We start from the raw sequence: 17461 nt of genomic DNA, 5'->3' as shown, positions 1-17461 counted from the left end.
TGTGTGAAAAAAGGAATGGTGGGGGAGAGACGGACAAAGGACGACGGCGTAAGATGAAAGACGTATAATACATTAATCATAATGCCAAAATGATAATTCTCAATTCGATCCATAACAAAACTGTACAAGCCATTTATTTGCGACATTTGAATATGCATCAGTATAGTCAGTCGTTCAAAACCCTCAAGGATGCTCTAATTTCAGCTGTGATACTTCTGACGTCCATTGTTCCTACCTTGAATAACACGATTGACGTACGCATGTGTTTCATCAAGTGTCATCAGGCTGGCTTCATGGATATCTACGATAACAATCAGTGTTATATAGTAGTGACATAGTATTACAGGAAAAATATATTGAGAACAAATTTAAAATATAACACAGCCCCTACCTTGTAGATAATGATGATCATCAATAATATTGGAAGAGAAGAAGAATGTGCTCTCCCTCATAGTTTGCAAGCAACGCTGCCTCTGATTTACCTGTATGTAAGTTACAGCAAACTTCTCGAACAGATTGTCAGTGTATTGCAAATGCCAGAAGTGAGGCCCAACGTGCTCTTCACGTACACGTAAGAAAATTATCTGCTGTCTACAAACAAATACAAATGTGAGTATCATTGCAACAATAGAATTACAAAAAGAAGCATATAATAATCTCATATTATAATTAGCGCTTACTGAAAGTTCATGAGTCCAATCTCGAGGGAAGGGACGCGGCGCCTATATATTGAATCCCACTTAAATTCTATCTGACCAACATAGGCAAGGATAGCAACCACATCTGCAAATTTGAAATCACAATGAGACTCTGAGTTGTACGGAGTAATATGCAAAAACAACTAACTAAATGATGCACCTGTGATGGTTTTGTCCCATAGCTCAAAGATTTCTCCAAACTGTGGGAAGCACGGTGGGCAAATTGTCGACGTTATCTGCTGCGCCGACATCGTAACCTCGGTCGTAGAACTTAGTGTGGTGACAAAGTCCATGGCTAGGTACCAGAAATGTCCATCTGGCATTTCTGTGGGGTTGAACCCGACGCGATTGAAATCATTGGTCCTACCGGTTTCTAGCACGCTGTTGAAACGGATTGCCTGGCTGTTGAATGCAATCGCTTCCATCTTTGATCCCTAATATATTTTCAAGAAACAATACAACAATGAGCAAAAAAACATGTTTATCAAAATTATATTTAAAAAATATGGGCTATAAAGTATTCTTACATGCCGATCGAGTAGTATGCACTGAAGGTACAAGTTTCCCATGCCATTCTCTTTTACGTGAGCCTTCCACATGACCCTAGCTTGAATAATCCAGCAATTATGATATATGTGTTCCATTTGGACGCGATGAAAATCCATGTTCCTGTGCGTATAAAAAAACAAAAGGATCAGGTAAAATTATTTTCCAAGGGGAGCATAGAATTTAGCAGACAAGGAGCATAACATTCTAATTACCCAACACTAATCATGCCAAAAATGGTTTTGAAAACATGCAGTACCCAATGGTTATAAGAAACAACCCCAATGAGATTACAGCCAGACCATCAATCTATTAGCTTAAAAAACTATATAAATGAATGCTAATCAAATATAAATATACTCAGGTGATTGTGTTAGTGCTTGCTACATCTGGTTTGTACACGATGAAAAAAATTTATGTAATTCAGACTTACTGTCCATCTAGTTTTAACTAATATACAAGATGAAAACAAGCCGACAATAGACGATTTGGTCGCCAAGCCTATTACTATGTTCTAGTATATCCCATGTGCTCCATCTTTTTAGATAAAAGAACAATTGGCAAAACAATGGTGATTATTTCAAGAAAAAACCCATTATATAGTGATGTCAAATAGACGTACTAAAATATTATTCTATCTTGCCTGTCCATCGGAGGGGAGATGAGTTGATTGATGACAGGAGCTAGCGGCGGCGCCGCCACCCTCTTAGATGTGATCGATCCATATGAGATCACCATGGTCGTCGTGTAGGAGATGACTGTTCCTCTATAGAAAATTTGTGGGCAGCGGGGAAATGAAATAGTGATGAAATTTTGTTTTTGGCTGGCTAGGCACCCGTTGGTGACATATCTATATTCAGATATGTAATATTCGGCAACCTATTAAATATTGATTATTAATCAAGGAAACATACATATCAAAATCGGTCCATGATCTTCAGTTTGATTCACATTATGATCACTTGCCTATGAAAACGAATCTGATTTATCACTTGCCTTTGAAAAACAGACTTTCTTTTTTATGGATATTTATTAACCTTTCTGATATTCACATTAATATATTAATTAATTATATTATATTTTAATTTTCCATTCCCTTGATGATATATATAATTATGATATAGGTAAATGCCCGTGCGTAGCTATGGGATAATAGACAATTTTAGTGTTTTTCACATATATCATGCCTAACACATAATTGTACGATCATCATCTATATCAAATAATATAATTACACTATGGGAGAATAGTGTTTATTCTTTTTCATCACGACTGTCTTAATGACACACATACGTACAAATGAGAAACAATAGTAGAGCACGTCTCGTAATAATAGTAGAAGTACACGCTCCGATAGCTAGCAAACAACATACTGTTGTCTATTTATGCGTATGCATTAGCAGCAACGTAATTAGGCAAATGCTCTATGCTAATGCATTAGCAGAAGCAACAGATCAGTGGGATCATTCAGTATTTAAAAATTATAGCTCATCTCTCTATCTCTCTCAACACGTGAGGCCTGGCTGCTGCTGCTCGTCGGCATCAAAATTACACACATGGATAGAGCTGCTCTGGCCCTTGCGCCTTTCTCACAGACACACGCGCTATCTGCCATACGGAGCAGCATAAACCAGCAATCCCACACCCGCGTCGGCCTCCCTGCCTGAAAAGTGCAGATCCAGAAAAGCCACTATGTTCTGATCGATTTGAGAAAAACAATGGATGAAAATGAACGAACCTGTAACACGGATTAGTAGGATCGTAGTGGATTGGCGGAGGAGATCAAAGGCGTGGCGGCACCAGGAGCCACTCTGTTCAGAATAATAGATAGATAATAAGGACACCAATAAATTTACAGTCAAGCATAGTATCAAATTACCAAAAAAATAAGAACGGTTATGATAACTTGCCTTAATTCAAAAAGTTCATTGCATGTCCAAGGTATTTAGCAGGCCAATCATTAGATCTGGATCACATATTACACACTAAATACTACGCTGTGTGACATGTACATTGCCATAAAAAACGATAGTAGAAAAACCATAAGCGCGATGATGGTGCCAATACGACGGCTGATTATTGAACTGCATTGCGTAGCTCAAGTTGATCGAGTATACCTCCAGCTATCAAAATAACAAATAAAAAGTTACATGTAGAAAAACGAATTACAGCATGTCTTGACAATCGCAAGAGTAATTGCCCTGTCATTACAAAACCTGCCTTGGTATTAACCGGTCTTCAGCCTGTAAGGACTTCCTTGTATACGATGTTCTTCATCGAGGTCAGTAAGGACACGGTCATTCTTTTTCGCTTCTTTGTATTGTCCTTATGCTTGTTGGCCTTCTCCTTCGGCTTTTCCTTCTGAATGAGTATCTTTATGTTTCTCTTCGCGGTGGCTCGAGGCAAAGCAACATAGAGCTGACCATGTGAGAACACGGGATTGGGTAGGTAGACACCAACAATCGGGATGGTCTGCCCTTGAGCCTTGTTAATGGTCATAGCAAAGCTAAGCCTTATTGGAAATTGCTTCCTCTTAAACTTGAATGGAAACATGTCATTTTCAGATGGGCAGAGAGGTATTCGAGGAAGGAAGACCCTCCTGCCAGCGTGTTGTCCAATCACGATTTCTGCATCAATGGTGTTCCTCTCAAAACCTCTAACAACAAGCCTAGTGCCATTACACAGTCCATTAGCTGGATCAATGTTCCTTAGAAGTATGACACGGCAGTTCAGCTTTAGCTTGAGAGCATGCGGAGGAAGACCATTAGGAGTCAATCCATTCAGAAACTCCTGAGCATAGTAGCCATATGGGTCATCCTCCGCACTGTCAAAGCTATGGTAGATTACTTCATCTCCATGAAAACGCTCTATCATGCGGATGTTTATCTTGTCTACATTGTCGTTTGTTGTGGAAAGGATAGCTCGAGATGTCATGTAATTCGAATCAGCCATGTTGTCGTCTAGACTCGGAAATACATGGTCAATAAGCTTCTCCAGGTCATCAACCTCGCCTGTAGACGGCAGACAAATATCTTCAGGGAGTACTATGTTGCCTTGATCGTTGACATCCTCAGTGCCATTGCCGACCCTTAGCAAGTAATCGACAAACCACGTGTCATTATGAGCCCTCATGTTGGTGATGAGCCAAAGCTGTCGCATACCCTTCCATAGATGAGAACTGCGGAGGGTTGCATCAATTATCTGGCCCCGCGACCCCCTTCTGACGACCGGAAGAACCTGCCTAAAGTCCCCGCCAAAAACAACAGTCTTTCCTCCAAAGGGTCGGTCGTGTATTCCCATGATGTCGCGCATGCTATTGTCCAATGCCTCAACCGCTTGTCGCTTAGTCATGCTGGCCTCGTCCCATAGTATCAATGAGGCCATCCGTAGTAGCTTGGCGGTCCCACTCTGCTTGGTGAAGCTGCACGAGGCTCCATCATCGCAACTCAATGGGATCTTGAATCTTGAGTGGGCAGTCCTGCCGCCAGGCATGATAGAAGCGGCGATGCCGGACGTCGCGGTAGCGATACCAATCTTGCCCTGGCTCCTCACCTTGGCAAGCATCGCCCTATATAGGAAGCTCTTCCCTGTACCTCCAGGGCCATCAACAAAGAATACACCCCCATCACCGCGTTCAACAGCCCCTAGTATCTCATCGTATGCGGCCCTCTGCTCCATGTTCAGTGAAGATGCCAATTTTGTGTCATCCATGTCAAACTCAACGGTTGATTCCTCGATAACCTCTCTTGCCTCGCCCTTTGTTGGGTCAAACGCATCATCTATGCTTGGAAGAGCGAAATCAACAATGTCTTTACCCATGGACTACAACATACCCCTAATGTCAAGCAACACCATGTGCTCCACCTCGTTAGGGGACGTGCGTGATCGACGATAGTCATCTGACATAGGCTCGAAGTGCCGATCCCATAGACCACGCACGTCGCCTGGCTCGCAGTGCACCAAGATGGTTGCGAAGAGCCTCCTAAGTGAACATGGCATCGCCCACTGCTCAGCCTCATTAAGACAGTCGTCGAGCGTGTTGTCTGCCTCGATGAGTCCCAGCCTTTCAGCAGCCTCTCTAAAGCTCCCACATAGCATGCCGTCCACGGTGAGCAAGTCTACGAAGGATATTTTGCCCGTAACATGGTTAAGCAACACACGCAGGTAGTACCGCTCCCCCTCGGCAGGATTGGCAGACACTATGCGCCCAATTTGAAAACGCTCGACCCGCGGCTTCCAATACTTTTTTTCTTCTGCCACGTAAAGCTTTCGGGAAAATCCTTGTACAATATATGCCTAGCCCGAGGGTGTTCCTGGTTAGCCTTGAAATACTCCGTTAACATGGATTTTGAAGCATCTTCGGAGGCGACAACATTCTTCAAGTCAGTCTGCGCATTGAATGCAACCCTGTGCATATTCGGGAGATGAAGGGGCAACTACAAGACAGGCGGGTAATTGGCGCAAAGTGGGAAGCCAAATATCCTCCACATAGCCTCCGGAGGGGTGACCCACCTTGCGTCAACGTATCTCTTGATCTCATCAATGTTACCATCGGCGTCGGGCTGATCGATGCTGAAAGAAGCCTTATCATGGCCCTTGTAAATGTACTTGTAAAGATATTTGACGGCCTTTATGCTAGAGCAGACCTCAACGTTGATGTGGCAATTGAACATCCGCAGTAGGTATGAGTTATAAGGCACAACCCATCTATTGTCCAACATCTTCCCTCGGACCTTAGCACGTCTTCCATCGTCTCTCCGTCGATAAACTGGGTATGAGTCCTTCCCCTGTGCTGTGTTTTCATTGAACGACCGTGGATATCTGCACTTGCAACCGTTTTCTTGCATGCAAACATTCTTCGGGTTGAGAGCACCGCATGGTCCGTGCATCATATGTTTTACCACCATTGCATACAATTCCGGATACTTTTGCTTGTCTGGGAGCTCCGCGGAAATGAGTCGGTCATACTGCTCCGGGACGATAAGCTTATATGTTGAGTCCATGATCAACAAAAAATGTGCGTGGGGGAGGCCCCTTTTTTGGAACTCGACTACGTATACGTAAGCGACTACAGCACCCGGGATCTGCTTCTTGAACAACATGTATTTCATGTGCTCTAGTTTGCCATAGAACACACGAGCCACAATATCAGGTCGGTCTTGCGCCGTCTGACCAGGCAGCAACTCATTCGTTATCTCTTCCCACTTAGGGTTGCAAGTCATGGTGAGGAAGATGTCAGGCTTCCCGTATGTATGGACAATTGCCATGGCATCCATATGCCTCTTCTTCATGTCGCGGTCGCCACCAGGGTATGTTCCAGGGAGCACTATTCTAACCCCAACAGCGCTTGCTCGCGTCTCCCCCGAAGTGATGGCATCAACAACTCCTTTATACAAGTCGGCACGAATCTGCGTCTGGTTCTTCCTGTACCACCTCAACCAACAACTCTCAATCTTAACGTACATGTCGACCGCCCATTGCTGCAGCAGGCGTGCTCCACAGAGTATGGGATTGAAGATTGCAGGCCGTGTTTGCAGCATATAACAGTAGTAGTCTCTGACAGAGACGCACAACCTGCTATTACCCTCTGCACATGATGGAATAGCATCAAAATGACGACGTATTTGAGAAATAATTTATTATTTGAACCAAAAAGGGACACAGACGTCATACCTGCATCCTCCTCATCATCATGGACCAGTTGAGGATGTAGTATAGCCTCCTCCGGAACATTACGTTTAAGTAGTTTCGGATGCCAACCTAGTTCCCCCCTTGGATAGAATAGGGGATAAGACAACGGGTCATATGCTCCAGATGACACGCGTATACTATGCCTTTCATTGTTGTTACCACAAAGTGTTATCCTCCGGTCAAACCTTTTTGCCAGGTCGCTGCCCTCAACACAAATTGCAGCAACCTCAGATGACAATGGTCTATTATATTTTCTTTGGTCAAGCCTCTTATCGGTGTTTAGGTCTATCCTATAATCATCAAGGTTGTCCTTGTGTGCACCCAAACTCCTAAATTGCTGGGAGTACGGGTTTTCTTTAAGTATGTCTACTAACTTCTTCACGACATCTTGGTCTAATTGCTTAGTGGCCTCCTTACGATGAGTTATGGTTGGGTCGTCATCATAGAAGTACAACTGCAGATGTTCTGGACGTGAGCTAGGCCCGAAAGAATGCACATTGTGGTAGATGGTTCCGTGTGCCCGGAATGTGTACACCCCAGACTTCATGTTTGTGTAGTTCTCATCAAGGTTGAGGCCAAGGGTTGTGAAGGCGAAATGCCCGTTGAAGAACCGTATGTTCTCACGAAAATGTCTAGAATCTGCATCCATGCTGGACCATAGCCTCATAAGCTCTGGGATTGGTTCCGGTTGTTTAAGCTCGGTCTGTCCATTACGACAGCAGAATCCGTCAGTCTCAGACACAAACTTTCTGGCCTTGCAGTGTTTGCAGTTTGCGTCGAGCTTCAGGATGTGGGTGTTGTCCGGTATGTTTGTGTACACATAGTCTAATGGATCAACCTCGCTAGGTATAACAGACGACATGCTCGCATCCGCGTCATCCTCGAATGTGTCATTATCAGATCCTACAGGCATTTGTTGAAACATGATCATCAAAATAATATTCACATAGTACTACAATTACAATAAAGCTCCACGCCTTCCAATTTCCGAGTTGACCATACCTTGGTCGCGATACATGTAGTACTCCTCATCCATTAATTCGGCTGGTGTCGGCTCATCGCCCATGATGGGCCCTGGGAACACATCGATGTCGTCTGCATTAACGTTGCGGAGAATGGGACAAAGACCGCATCATGTCAGAACAAGGTTGATGAGAATGAGCAACAGAACCAAACAAAAGAAATTACATACCATTGGTGCAAACACCGTAATTCGGCATGACCGGGGGAGGGTCGCCATCCGATGAATCATCTTCGACAGCCCGATCGAGGGGTATTGCGAGACTATCAGATGTTGAGTTAGTAATGTCTGGACGTGGGAGTGCGAGGGATTCTTTGCACGGGGTGTTTTTCCCTTTAGCATAACAGGCCTTCCTTTGAGCACTTGAGTGCCCCTTCTCAATCACCGACATGCTTTTCTGGCGTTGCATGCGCTTCTTACGTATCTTTTCATTCAAATCCTCTCTATCATCAATCGTTAGTTCCTCATTTTTCTTCTGATAACATGCTCGGCTACGAGAGTTTCTCTGTATCCTCTTAGCTCGCTCGTTATCATGGGTAACACCAGAGGCGTCTAATGATGGAGGGGGTAATGTTGCATCATCATGCAACGAGTCTGTATAGTTAGGGCTATCAGCGGTGGCTTAATCTATGTTTTTAAAGCGTCCCTAAGGTGACGCCTAGGCGACGCCTAGGCGTCGAAGCGCTCCCCCTCCGCTTTGGAAAATCGACCGCTTTGGGCGCCTAGGCGTCCAAAGCGCCCGCCTAGGCGTCGCCTAGGCGCCAAAGCGCCCCCCCTCCCTAAGGCGGTAAGGCGTCGCCTTAAAAACATAGGGCTTAATGCAAAAAAAGTGCGCAAGCATCATTAGGACAATTTTGTTTTAGTGACTAATGAATATCAGAACATTATTCTCGTACTCGAATATAAATAATTTGCATTAAGATCAAGCATATGACGGTACGCTTTGTGCATCAATTATATTAAGTTGGTTCTACGGCAACAATTATTTATCAGTCAACGTGTAACTAAAGCATCTTATAACAGATGGTATGCACCGTGCATTAATAACAACCATATTTACCTGAATTAGATAGTGGCCGTAGATTTTCATCTGCTAATATCTTATCCTTTTTCCTCCGATAAGATGCTCTCCTAAGAGCATTTCTATGATCTCTCTTGCGATCTTCCTCGGTTATATGATTTGTTTCTTCAAGTATATTCTCGTCAACGTCTGGTGTCATTGAGGACATATTTCAAATGTAGTGAGTAAAAGATAATCTGACCACATTGATGACATCTTATTCACAAGGTAGTTACCATGTAGATCATTGTCATTAACCAGACAAGATGTCTCCGTAGTTGTAGCAGTAAATGCTGAATCAGTATGCGATAATGTTGTATAGGCGGAGCTAGTTGGGTTGTCTGGTTAAACATGGTTAATAAAACATACACATAATTTAATGGTTAAGTCATGACTTGAAGATACTAAAGATAATGTTTAGAACATTTAATTCTTACCAGTTAAATTAAGGGTGCGGAGATTATTTTCTTGGAGACCCTGATCTTTTTTCCTCCGATAAGATGCTCTCCTGAGGGCGTTTCTATGATCTCTTTTGCGATCTTCTTCGGTTATTGCCACATTCTCTTTGGTGACATTGTTGTCCTCTGATTCAACATGGTAGGTCAGTAATCTTTTATGATATACCAAGGGGACGCCACGCATGAAAATTGATAAACAATGAGTAATTGATGTACCCGAGATCACATGTGTAGGTTGACGAACATTCGTGATATCACCTAGGGTACGACGTTGAACAATGTGGCCATCGACTTGTTGTTTTTTCAAACCATTTGTCTTGCTAATTCGATAAGATTCCCGCCTCCACGCATTGTTAAGTTCCCTCTGGTCTAGAAGATGAATTAAAAATATGGTAGTTAGTGAATAAAAACCGTCAATGCATGTAGCTCGATTATGTTTAAAAACTCATGTAGATCACATTGACACAAAATAAAAGAAAACAGATCCAAATCTTGAATGCCGCAAGAACACATTGTAGAGTGGGAGAGGAGCAACCTGCAGTTAAACAACTTACCAGATTTCGACAAGCAGGGCTGTTGAACCTCCTGCAACAACACATTGTCTTGTACTTTTTTCTTATGATAAGCTGCACGCCTTTGTGTGTTGAGGTGTTCATTTGTTATATGACTTAGATCTATGGATCTGATGTCGTCTGCATCATGTCAAAAGTATAAAACACAAAGCCCATAATGCTTTGTCGCACCATCTGTACGTCAGGTCAATATGGATGTTAGATAAGCATGAGTGGGAATACCTGTTAGCTTTGTCGCACCATCGATATCATCGTTTGGAGGTTCACCGCCTATAGTATACCAATATGAAAAAAGTGCGGTATGTTGTAAATGAAAGTGAATTCCCATAAGTGCACTAATGTCATTTGAAATATGAACGAGTCAGTACCAATACTATTGTGGCCATCTACATTTGTGCCACAATCGAGAGTTAGATTATTGGAACCCAACAACGAACCATCATGATGGTCTTTAATCCGTAGCGGACTTGTTCCATCTGTAGAGTTATAACCAGTAGGAAAAGAAAATCAATGGTATATAGGCGACAATATATGTTTATAAGAATCTTGGCAGATGTAATGCGGCTGAGTGAGTACCATCTTGATTTGTGCTAAAATCCAAATTCAGTATACTCGGAGCTGTGAAGCAAGCCTCATTGTGCTCTCCATCCGAAAACGACATTGATCCATCTATTGAGTTATAACCAGGATGAATATAAGGCCAATGATATAAACGTCGTATCTACATGGCAACATTCCCAACAATATTCACACGAGCATTATACCTGGAACCGTAGCTGAATTTTCCCCAATGTTTTGAGATACATGTATGATGCTTGCATTGTTATCTTCAACTATTATAGAGCTTGTAAGGTCTAGAAAGCATTATGCATTAAGCATGTGAATATCAGAAATGCAGAGAACTCATGTGTAGCACATTATGATAGGTATAAGCATGCCCGTAGTATTATCTTCAACAGTTATCACGCTTTTAAGGCTTGCAAAACATGATAATAAAAGATTGCGAATAACCTATGTGTAGTACTTTCTCATAGAAATGCAGCTTACCCGTAGTAACGTCCTCTTCTGGTTGCTGATCAACCGCCTTGCTTCTTGAATTACCCATACGCACCTATGTAAGTACAGATTACTGACAATTAATGACCTATGTCTGAAGTGAAGTTCGGATGAGGCTTCAACTCTGCTAGATGTTCTCTTTGATCATTTATCTGTGGACCGTATACATTCATCATTTGGTCATACTGCTGTATTTCCACGAAGAAAACCCTTTTCATGATATTATACAGTAAAAAAGCATGCTTGCAATCAATCTTCTAGCATCAGTTTTTATTTGTTATGTTGTTATTTAATCACTAAGGGCTTGGATATATATAGCATCCAAATGATCATCAGAACTTGATGGCACGGCAAAAGAGCAGGTTCCTGTGATCTTTGGTCAAACCTGTAGATATGCAACTTGCACCTACTATAGTACTCCTACTGTTGAGTTAATGCATTAGGCTTTGCGAAGCTTCAGATCAACCTTATCATATCATAGTATAAGTAGTTTATTGGTCAGTTGTATCGTTTCTCTTCAGACTGATGGTTTACTTGTGTCACTTTTTTCATGTGATCCTGTTGTGAGCTGCAAACTCGAGATCTTCTGCAGATGTGAGATGCAAACTCGAGATCAGGGTGCTCCCCAAGCTCAAAATCATCTCAACAAGGTTATCAGACACACTTAACTGGCATACTCATGCACTTTTAAGTAACTACCTAGGGCTTGGATATATATAGCATCCTAATGATCGAAAGAACTTCCTGGCATGGCGAAAGAGCCGGTTCCTGTGATCTTTGGTGAAACAAGTAGATATGCCACTTGCACCTACTATAGTACTACTTCTGTTCCTTTCATGCATTAGGTTTTGCGAATCTTCAGCTCAACCATATATGGTTTATTATTTGTTATGGATCAGTTCATATTATAAGTAGTTTATTTTTCATTTGTTTTGATTCACTTCACACAGATGGTTTATTATAGTACTGAAGCTTCAGGTCATCCATATTGAAGGTTCAACTCTACCGTATGGTTTACTATAGTTGGACTTAATACATTACAACTATCTGATGGTCACCAATGTCATTCTTCCTTTTGGCATACAAACCTTGACTACTGCATGGAACCTATTAGATTCAAGTGTCGTAACTACCTTTTTGTTTGTGTCACTTTTTGCATGTGATCCGGTTGTGAGCTGCAGACTCGAGATCCTTGGCAGATGCTGCTACTGATGACACCGTCTCCGAGGGCCGTCACTAGCCCCAAACTCCTAGAGTAGAAATCAGCTGCAAGAAAACTGGGTGTCAGTTATGTGCAAGTAAAAGAGATGACTATTGCCACTTGATGCTTCTACTGACCCCGGGCAAAGAGATGACTCACCACCTGCAAGCATTCACATAAAAATAGTAATGAATTTGGGACTGACAAATTGACCAAAGCAGATATGGCCTCATCATATTCGGCAGTTAGGTGTAAATTTCCTTTTTCAGAGTGATTGAATGGTGACGGAACTTGTATTTTTCAATTCCAGATTCTCAATCAACCTGGCGAGGAGTGAACAGGAGTATAGATCCAGATTTGTAAGGGTTAGCAATAGGATTTGTAAGGGTTAAATTACATAAACGCCCAACCTGTTTCGTCCCACGCCGGTCCATATCATGGGCACTCAGAGGGATCATGCGGGATCCTCATGACTTTGCAATCGCCTGTCCAGATCCGATGATCAGCGACGGATGATACGGGATCTTCCTGTATTTGCACTCGGATGGCGGCGTCGAAGGGATTGACCGGCGGTGAAGGCGGACAAGGGATGAGCGGCTGGGACGGAAGCTGCGTGTAGAAAGGGACGATAGGGACGAATGACGGCGACGGGCAAGTGCATCGAGGGCACGACGATTTTCGGGTGCTAGGGGTTCTGTCTCGGATCGTACTATCAGGTGTAATTTCGTAGGTTAACCGTAGTAGATTTTTTAGGTCGTTTTTCTATCGCTGAACCGTCACGGTTCACACGGCGTTATAACTTGACGTTTTTTTACCGGTTGGGAGGGAAGTAGCGGGGGATCGGTGGGTAGCGGGAGGTGGGACGAAGTACCAAAAAAAACTAGGGGAGGTGGGACGAAAATTGAACGGCGGAGAATACCAACTGCTCCATTAGAAATAGAGATATAAAGAGCAGATGGGGGCTTGGCGAAAAATGGATGCATATTACATGATAAACATTAAATAAACAATATTGTTGAACCTATGCTTGAGTAATATCAGATGTGCCTTGCTTGTACATGATCAAATGGAATTCGGCGAAAGTAAAGAATTTGTGCATTGTTCACTTGAGCAACAATACGCATGAGGCATTAGGCTGCTTTTTAGGCCGCTTGCAAATCTGACATCAACTAATTTCAGTGTAAATTATTCATGATTGCTCAGAACAGAAGATATGTTTTTTATAAATTTCCCATTATTAATCCTTAGCTACTTCAATTCATAAAAAGTCATTCACATAAATTTGCACGTCACTTCCCAAACCTTGCAGTATTGAAAGATGTTAATGTTATATGCATTTTCTATTTAGCTAAAGATATATTAGTAAAAGTTGTATGAAATTCATACAGGTATTGTCATCAAGTTTGCCAATAAAATAATGTCTATGTCTTTATTACCCCGTTACAACGCATCGTCATATGTGCTAGTATATATATATCTACCGAGAGTGGCGAAAGAGCGCACGAGCTCGCCTACTCCCGTTATATGGACCAATGGTGCAGCCTCACGTTTCATCTGCATTTATGGATGGTAGAAATACTGCCGCATGTACAGGAATGGGTCCGCCTGACGTGTTGACGGAGGACGTAACTGGGTGATGATGGCCCATCTGTACAGGATAACCGGAGCTCCGTTTACCGGCTTTCACAAACGGCGTTTGAGGTGGAAAAAATAAGAAAATATAGTACTGGCAAGCGGCAACTGGGCTCCAACGAGAAGGGTACCTGCTATTCTAAGAAACTATTCCTCCGGTTTCGGTGCGCGGCTTGAGAGGGTTGACGATGGAGACGGTGGGGGATGGGTTCGAGTTCTTAGCAGATCCAGTCGATCGGTATGCTTATTGCCCTCGTTTGATTTCCATTGACGGTGGATCATGAATCTCAGGGAGCGTTCTCCCGTTGGCTAGGTTCCCTGTGCGGGCGTTAGCAGGTGGTGACTACGCGCCACCGGCACAGCCCGCTCTAGGTCTGCTAGATGCAGTAGGCCAGTTCAACATTGGTGAGTTGGGCGACCGACGGCCAGGCTCCGAGTAGACCTGAACGGCGTTTGCGGGAACATCAGATTGTCGGCGGCGAACTCCGAACAGTCAACAGGCAACGGTGCCGGCCGTCCGCTTGCGAGGATGGGGTTGTAGGCACCGCTGTCCCCGCCCTCCTGCGTGGACTCGAACAGAGACGACGCCCAGGAAAAATTCCAGCAAATGAAGTCAGCGGGCAGGATGACGGGAGGCTTCGAGTTCCTATCAGATCGGGTCGATAGGTAAGATTTTCGACTTGATTTCCCACTGGCCTAGGCTGTATGCTCAGATTGGCTTCGTGGGTTGATAGGTTATTGTTGGTGAGCAGGTTCCCAGTGCCGTCGATTGACGGCGATTGCGGTGAGGCGGCCGTGTGCGCGGCAATGGTGGCGATGAAGAAACAGGGGCCCCGACGGATGACAGCTGCTCGGTGGACGCGTGTGCGAAGGAAGCTGCGGCTCGTACTTTCTGAATTTCTGATGCAGCTAACGTCAATTTTCTGAACATACATTGAACTGTTGTGAGTGCAGATTCCGAGTGGCAGAGCACCCCCAGATCGAACCCCCTGCACTGGCAGAACATTCAGAGGATGCTGCACGATTTCTACAACCTGTGCTCGTGGGTGCTTGGATCCGGCATCAGGTACGGGAAGAGCAGGCTATACGGAGAGGAGGAAATAAATGCAGAAAGTGATATGTGTTTGCTGAGTGAGGCCAACTCCAACGCACGACCCAAACGGACGTCCGTTTCGTTCGTTTTTCGTCCGTTTTGGCAGGAAAACGGACATCGTCGTCCACTTACGGTTGAGCGGTCGTCGGTGCGCCCAACGAGCCGACCGCACCCTAAACTATCCGTTTTTTTATACGTGAATTTAAACCCCAAAACCCAAATAAACATTGAAAATAACTCAAAAACATTAAAACGTCCGCATTACCCAAATTCAGCACATTAATATAAACAAAAATATTAAAAACAAACTAGATAAGGGCCTGCGGTGTGCCCAATGGGCCAATCGCACCCCAAACTATCCGTTTTTTCATACGTGAATTTAAACCCCCAAAAAACCCAAATAAACATCAAAAATAACTCGAAAACATTAAAACATCCACATTACCCAACTTCAGCACATTAATATAAACAAAAACATTAAAAAAAAATAAGGGCCTGCGGTGCGCCCAACGGGCCGACCGCACCCCAAACTGACCGTTTTTATGACGTGAATTTAAAACCCCAAAAAACCAAATAAACATTGAAAACAACTCGAAAACATTAATATAAACATTAAAACGTCCCATTATCCAAGTTCCGCACATTAATATAAACAAAAACATGTAAAAAGAAACTAGATAAGGGCTTTCGTCGCCTTCCGTAGCCGCCGTCTACTCATCATCGTCGTCGCCGGTGAGGTCGACGTATGAAGGTGGCTGCCAGAGGTGGGATGGCGGCCCCTGCCAGGCCGGAGGTGGAGTGGGGAAGCGGCGACGCCGCCAGACAAGGACCTGGCCTTGTGGTCGTGCCTCGTCTTGCGGCCGGGAAACCAGCGGCCCACCATTGTCGCTGGTGGGGAGGTAGAGGAGCGGTGGGCTAGGGTTTGGCTGTCGGGCTACGAGGAGGCACGCATCACCGGGGAAGTGGAAGTGTGGACTCCATCGGTCCACGACCTTCACATTAAAAAAGACGACGACTGCTCGACCGGGATGGCTGCCAAGTAGGATTGCCCGCATGTGCGCGGTAAATGTGTGTGGTGGATGGTAGGTGCGCAGCTGCCACGCGGGCTCGAAGCGAACGCTGAGCGAGCGCGTCGGCGTCCGTTCGTCGTCCGTGTGGACGCAAAGCCGGTGGATGTTTGAGCAGGAAATGAAGCGGACCAGACGTGAAATAGACAAAAAGTAATGATGGGGTCGCGCATTGGGCCATGCGGTCTGTCCTTTTGGGACTAAACGGACAGACGCGAACATAATGGGGTCGCGCTTTGAAATTGGTGTGAGTGTCATGTTCGTCTTCTAGACATCGTTCCTGGTAGGCCGACATAGTTGGCGTGTTTCATGTGGACTCTTTTATATTTTTGGCAGGGGAAGCCGAAGAAGTACTCGATCTTGCGATGTGAGTACCTGGCAGTGATAAGGCTGCTGATTTACAATGTGAGCTACTAGTGGTACGTCCAATTTTACAATTCGATTTTGTCTTGTAAGTTAGGATTTTTCCTAAACCTGTATACATTATACGTAAGCACGTGTCAGCGGGAAAAGAAGCCAATCACTGGCAATCGGTGTCGCGAGTGTATTACAACAAATGACTTTGTTTCCATTGAAACCCGATTGAAAAAAAAAGATTAAGCAAAAAATACTGCTCATATATACATTATTTGTTCATATGATGGTTCTTCTGTGCTAAAAAACATACTTTTTGGTCATTTCTCACTGCTCAAAGAAAGACAGTAAAAAGGATTTAATTTTTTGTTCCTGCTTTTCCTTTTTTTACGTTCTTCCTAATTCCCCTGACATAGCTTTATCATATTTCACATTGCTACTCCAGACAGAATACATGTCAATTTTGCTTGAATGGTTTTGAGTTTTGACTGATGGGCATGCTGGTCCAACCAGCCAGCCAGTATAGAACTATTCTAGTCAAAGCCAAGTGATCTGTTTGTATAGAAGATTTTTCTAATTAGATGTTGTGTGTGCCAGGCTCGTCAACATAGTCTACATGTTTTCAATAAAATCATTATCATTAGGCAAATTACAATTTCTTTGGAGGAAACGCTCTTGTCTTTTTTGCTCTAATTTCCTAGTTGTGAAAATATATCTACTACTCCCTCCATTTCTAAATATAAGTCTTTTTAGAGATTTCAATAAGGGACTACATACGAAGCAAAATTAGTGAATCTACATTCTAAAATATGTCTATATACATCTGTATGTTGTAGTTCATTTGAAACCACTAAAAAAACTTATATTTAGGAACGGAGGGAGTAGTTTGTTCATGTTTATGAGCATGCAATGTTACAAGATTCAGAGCACAAAAATTTGTTATTTTTCTCACGTATGATCAGTTTCACAGTTCAAAAGAGATCATTGCAGATCATGGGAGCTGCTGGATTTG

General features: G+C 43.5%; 3 protein-coding genes and 1 long non-coding RNA gene across 11 annotated transcripts; 1 reads left to right on the top strand and 3 right to left on the bottom strand.

Moving 5' to 3' along the window:
• Positions 1 to 82: 82 nt before the first annotated feature.
• Positions 83 to 1365, bottom strand: LOC123153513 (uncharacterized). The gene is made up of 5 exons (XM_044572611.1): positions 1226 to 1365; positions 859 to 1132; positions 681 to 783; positions 392 to 591; positions 83 to 301 (listed from the first exon to the last, which is right to left on the bottom strand). Exons 1-5 carry the CDS (start codon positions 1361 to 1363, stop codon positions 201 to 203), a joined length of 816 nt encoding a protein of 271 aa, XP_044428546.1. The 5' UTR covers positions 1364 to 1365; the 3' UTR covers positions 83 to 200.
• A 980-nt stretch (positions 1366 to 2345) lies between these two features.
• LOC123153511 (uncharacterized) lies at positions 2346 to 12985 on the bottom strand. 8 transcript variants are annotated; one of them, XR_006476520.1, is made up of 13 exons: positions 12236 to 12368; positions 11094 to 11157; positions 10811 to 10900; positions 10623 to 10715; positions 10415 to 10522; positions 10269 to 10316; positions 10029 to 10166; positions 9454 to 9843; positions 9253 to 9357; positions 9017 to 9166; positions 3155 to 3367; positions 2983 to 3055; positions 2346 to 2907 (listed from the first exon to the last, which is right to left on the bottom strand). XR_006476520.1 is itself a non-coding variant. In XM_044572605.1 (12 exons), exons 3-12 carry the CDS (start codon positions 11149 to 11151, stop codon positions 3321 to 3323), a joined length of 1227 nt encoding a protein of 408 aa, XP_044428540.1. In that variant the 5' UTR covers positions 11152 to 11157; positions 12236 to 12368; positions 12714 to 12985; the 3' UTR covers positions 2346 to 3320. The 8 variants fall into 8 exon arrangements, 6 of the variants coding, with proteins under 6 accessions (XP_044428540.1, XP_044428541.1, XP_044428544.1 ...); XR_006476519.1 differs by having other exon boundaries at positions 2346 to 3055; XM_044572605.1 differs by adding an exon at positions 12714 to 12985 and having other exon boundaries at positions 2346 to 3367.
• On the bottom strand, positions 5681 to 8385 carry LOC123153510 (uncharacterized). Its single transcript, XM_044572604.1, has 4 exons — positions 8128 to 8385; positions 7938 to 8030; positions 6918 to 7838; positions 5681 to 6831 (listed from the first exon to the last, which is right to left on the bottom strand). Exons 1-4 carry the CDS (start codon positions 8363 to 8365, stop codon positions 5681 to 5683), a joined length of 2403 nt encoding a protein of 800 aa, XP_044428539.1. The 5' UTR covers positions 8366 to 8385.
• Positions 10163 to 12609, top strand: LOC123153514 (uncharacterized). Its single transcript, XR_006476522.1, has 2 exons — positions 10163 to 11752; positions 12284 to 12609. It is a non-coding gene; the product is annotated as an uncharacterized lncRNA (long non-coding RNA).
• Positions 12986 to 17461: the final 4476 nt, after the last annotated feature.

The sequence above is a fragment of the Triticum aestivum genome, chromosome 7A (assembly GCF_018294505.1).
Source record: "Triticum aestivum cultivar Chinese Spring chromosome 7A, IWGSC CS RefSeq v2.1, whole genome shotgun sequence".
Taxonomy (NCBI): domain Eukaryota; kingdom Viridiplantae; phylum Streptophyta; class Magnoliopsida; order Poales; family Poaceae; genus Triticum; species Triticum aestivum.
This window is presented reverse-complemented; position numbering and strand designations above follow the sequence as displayed.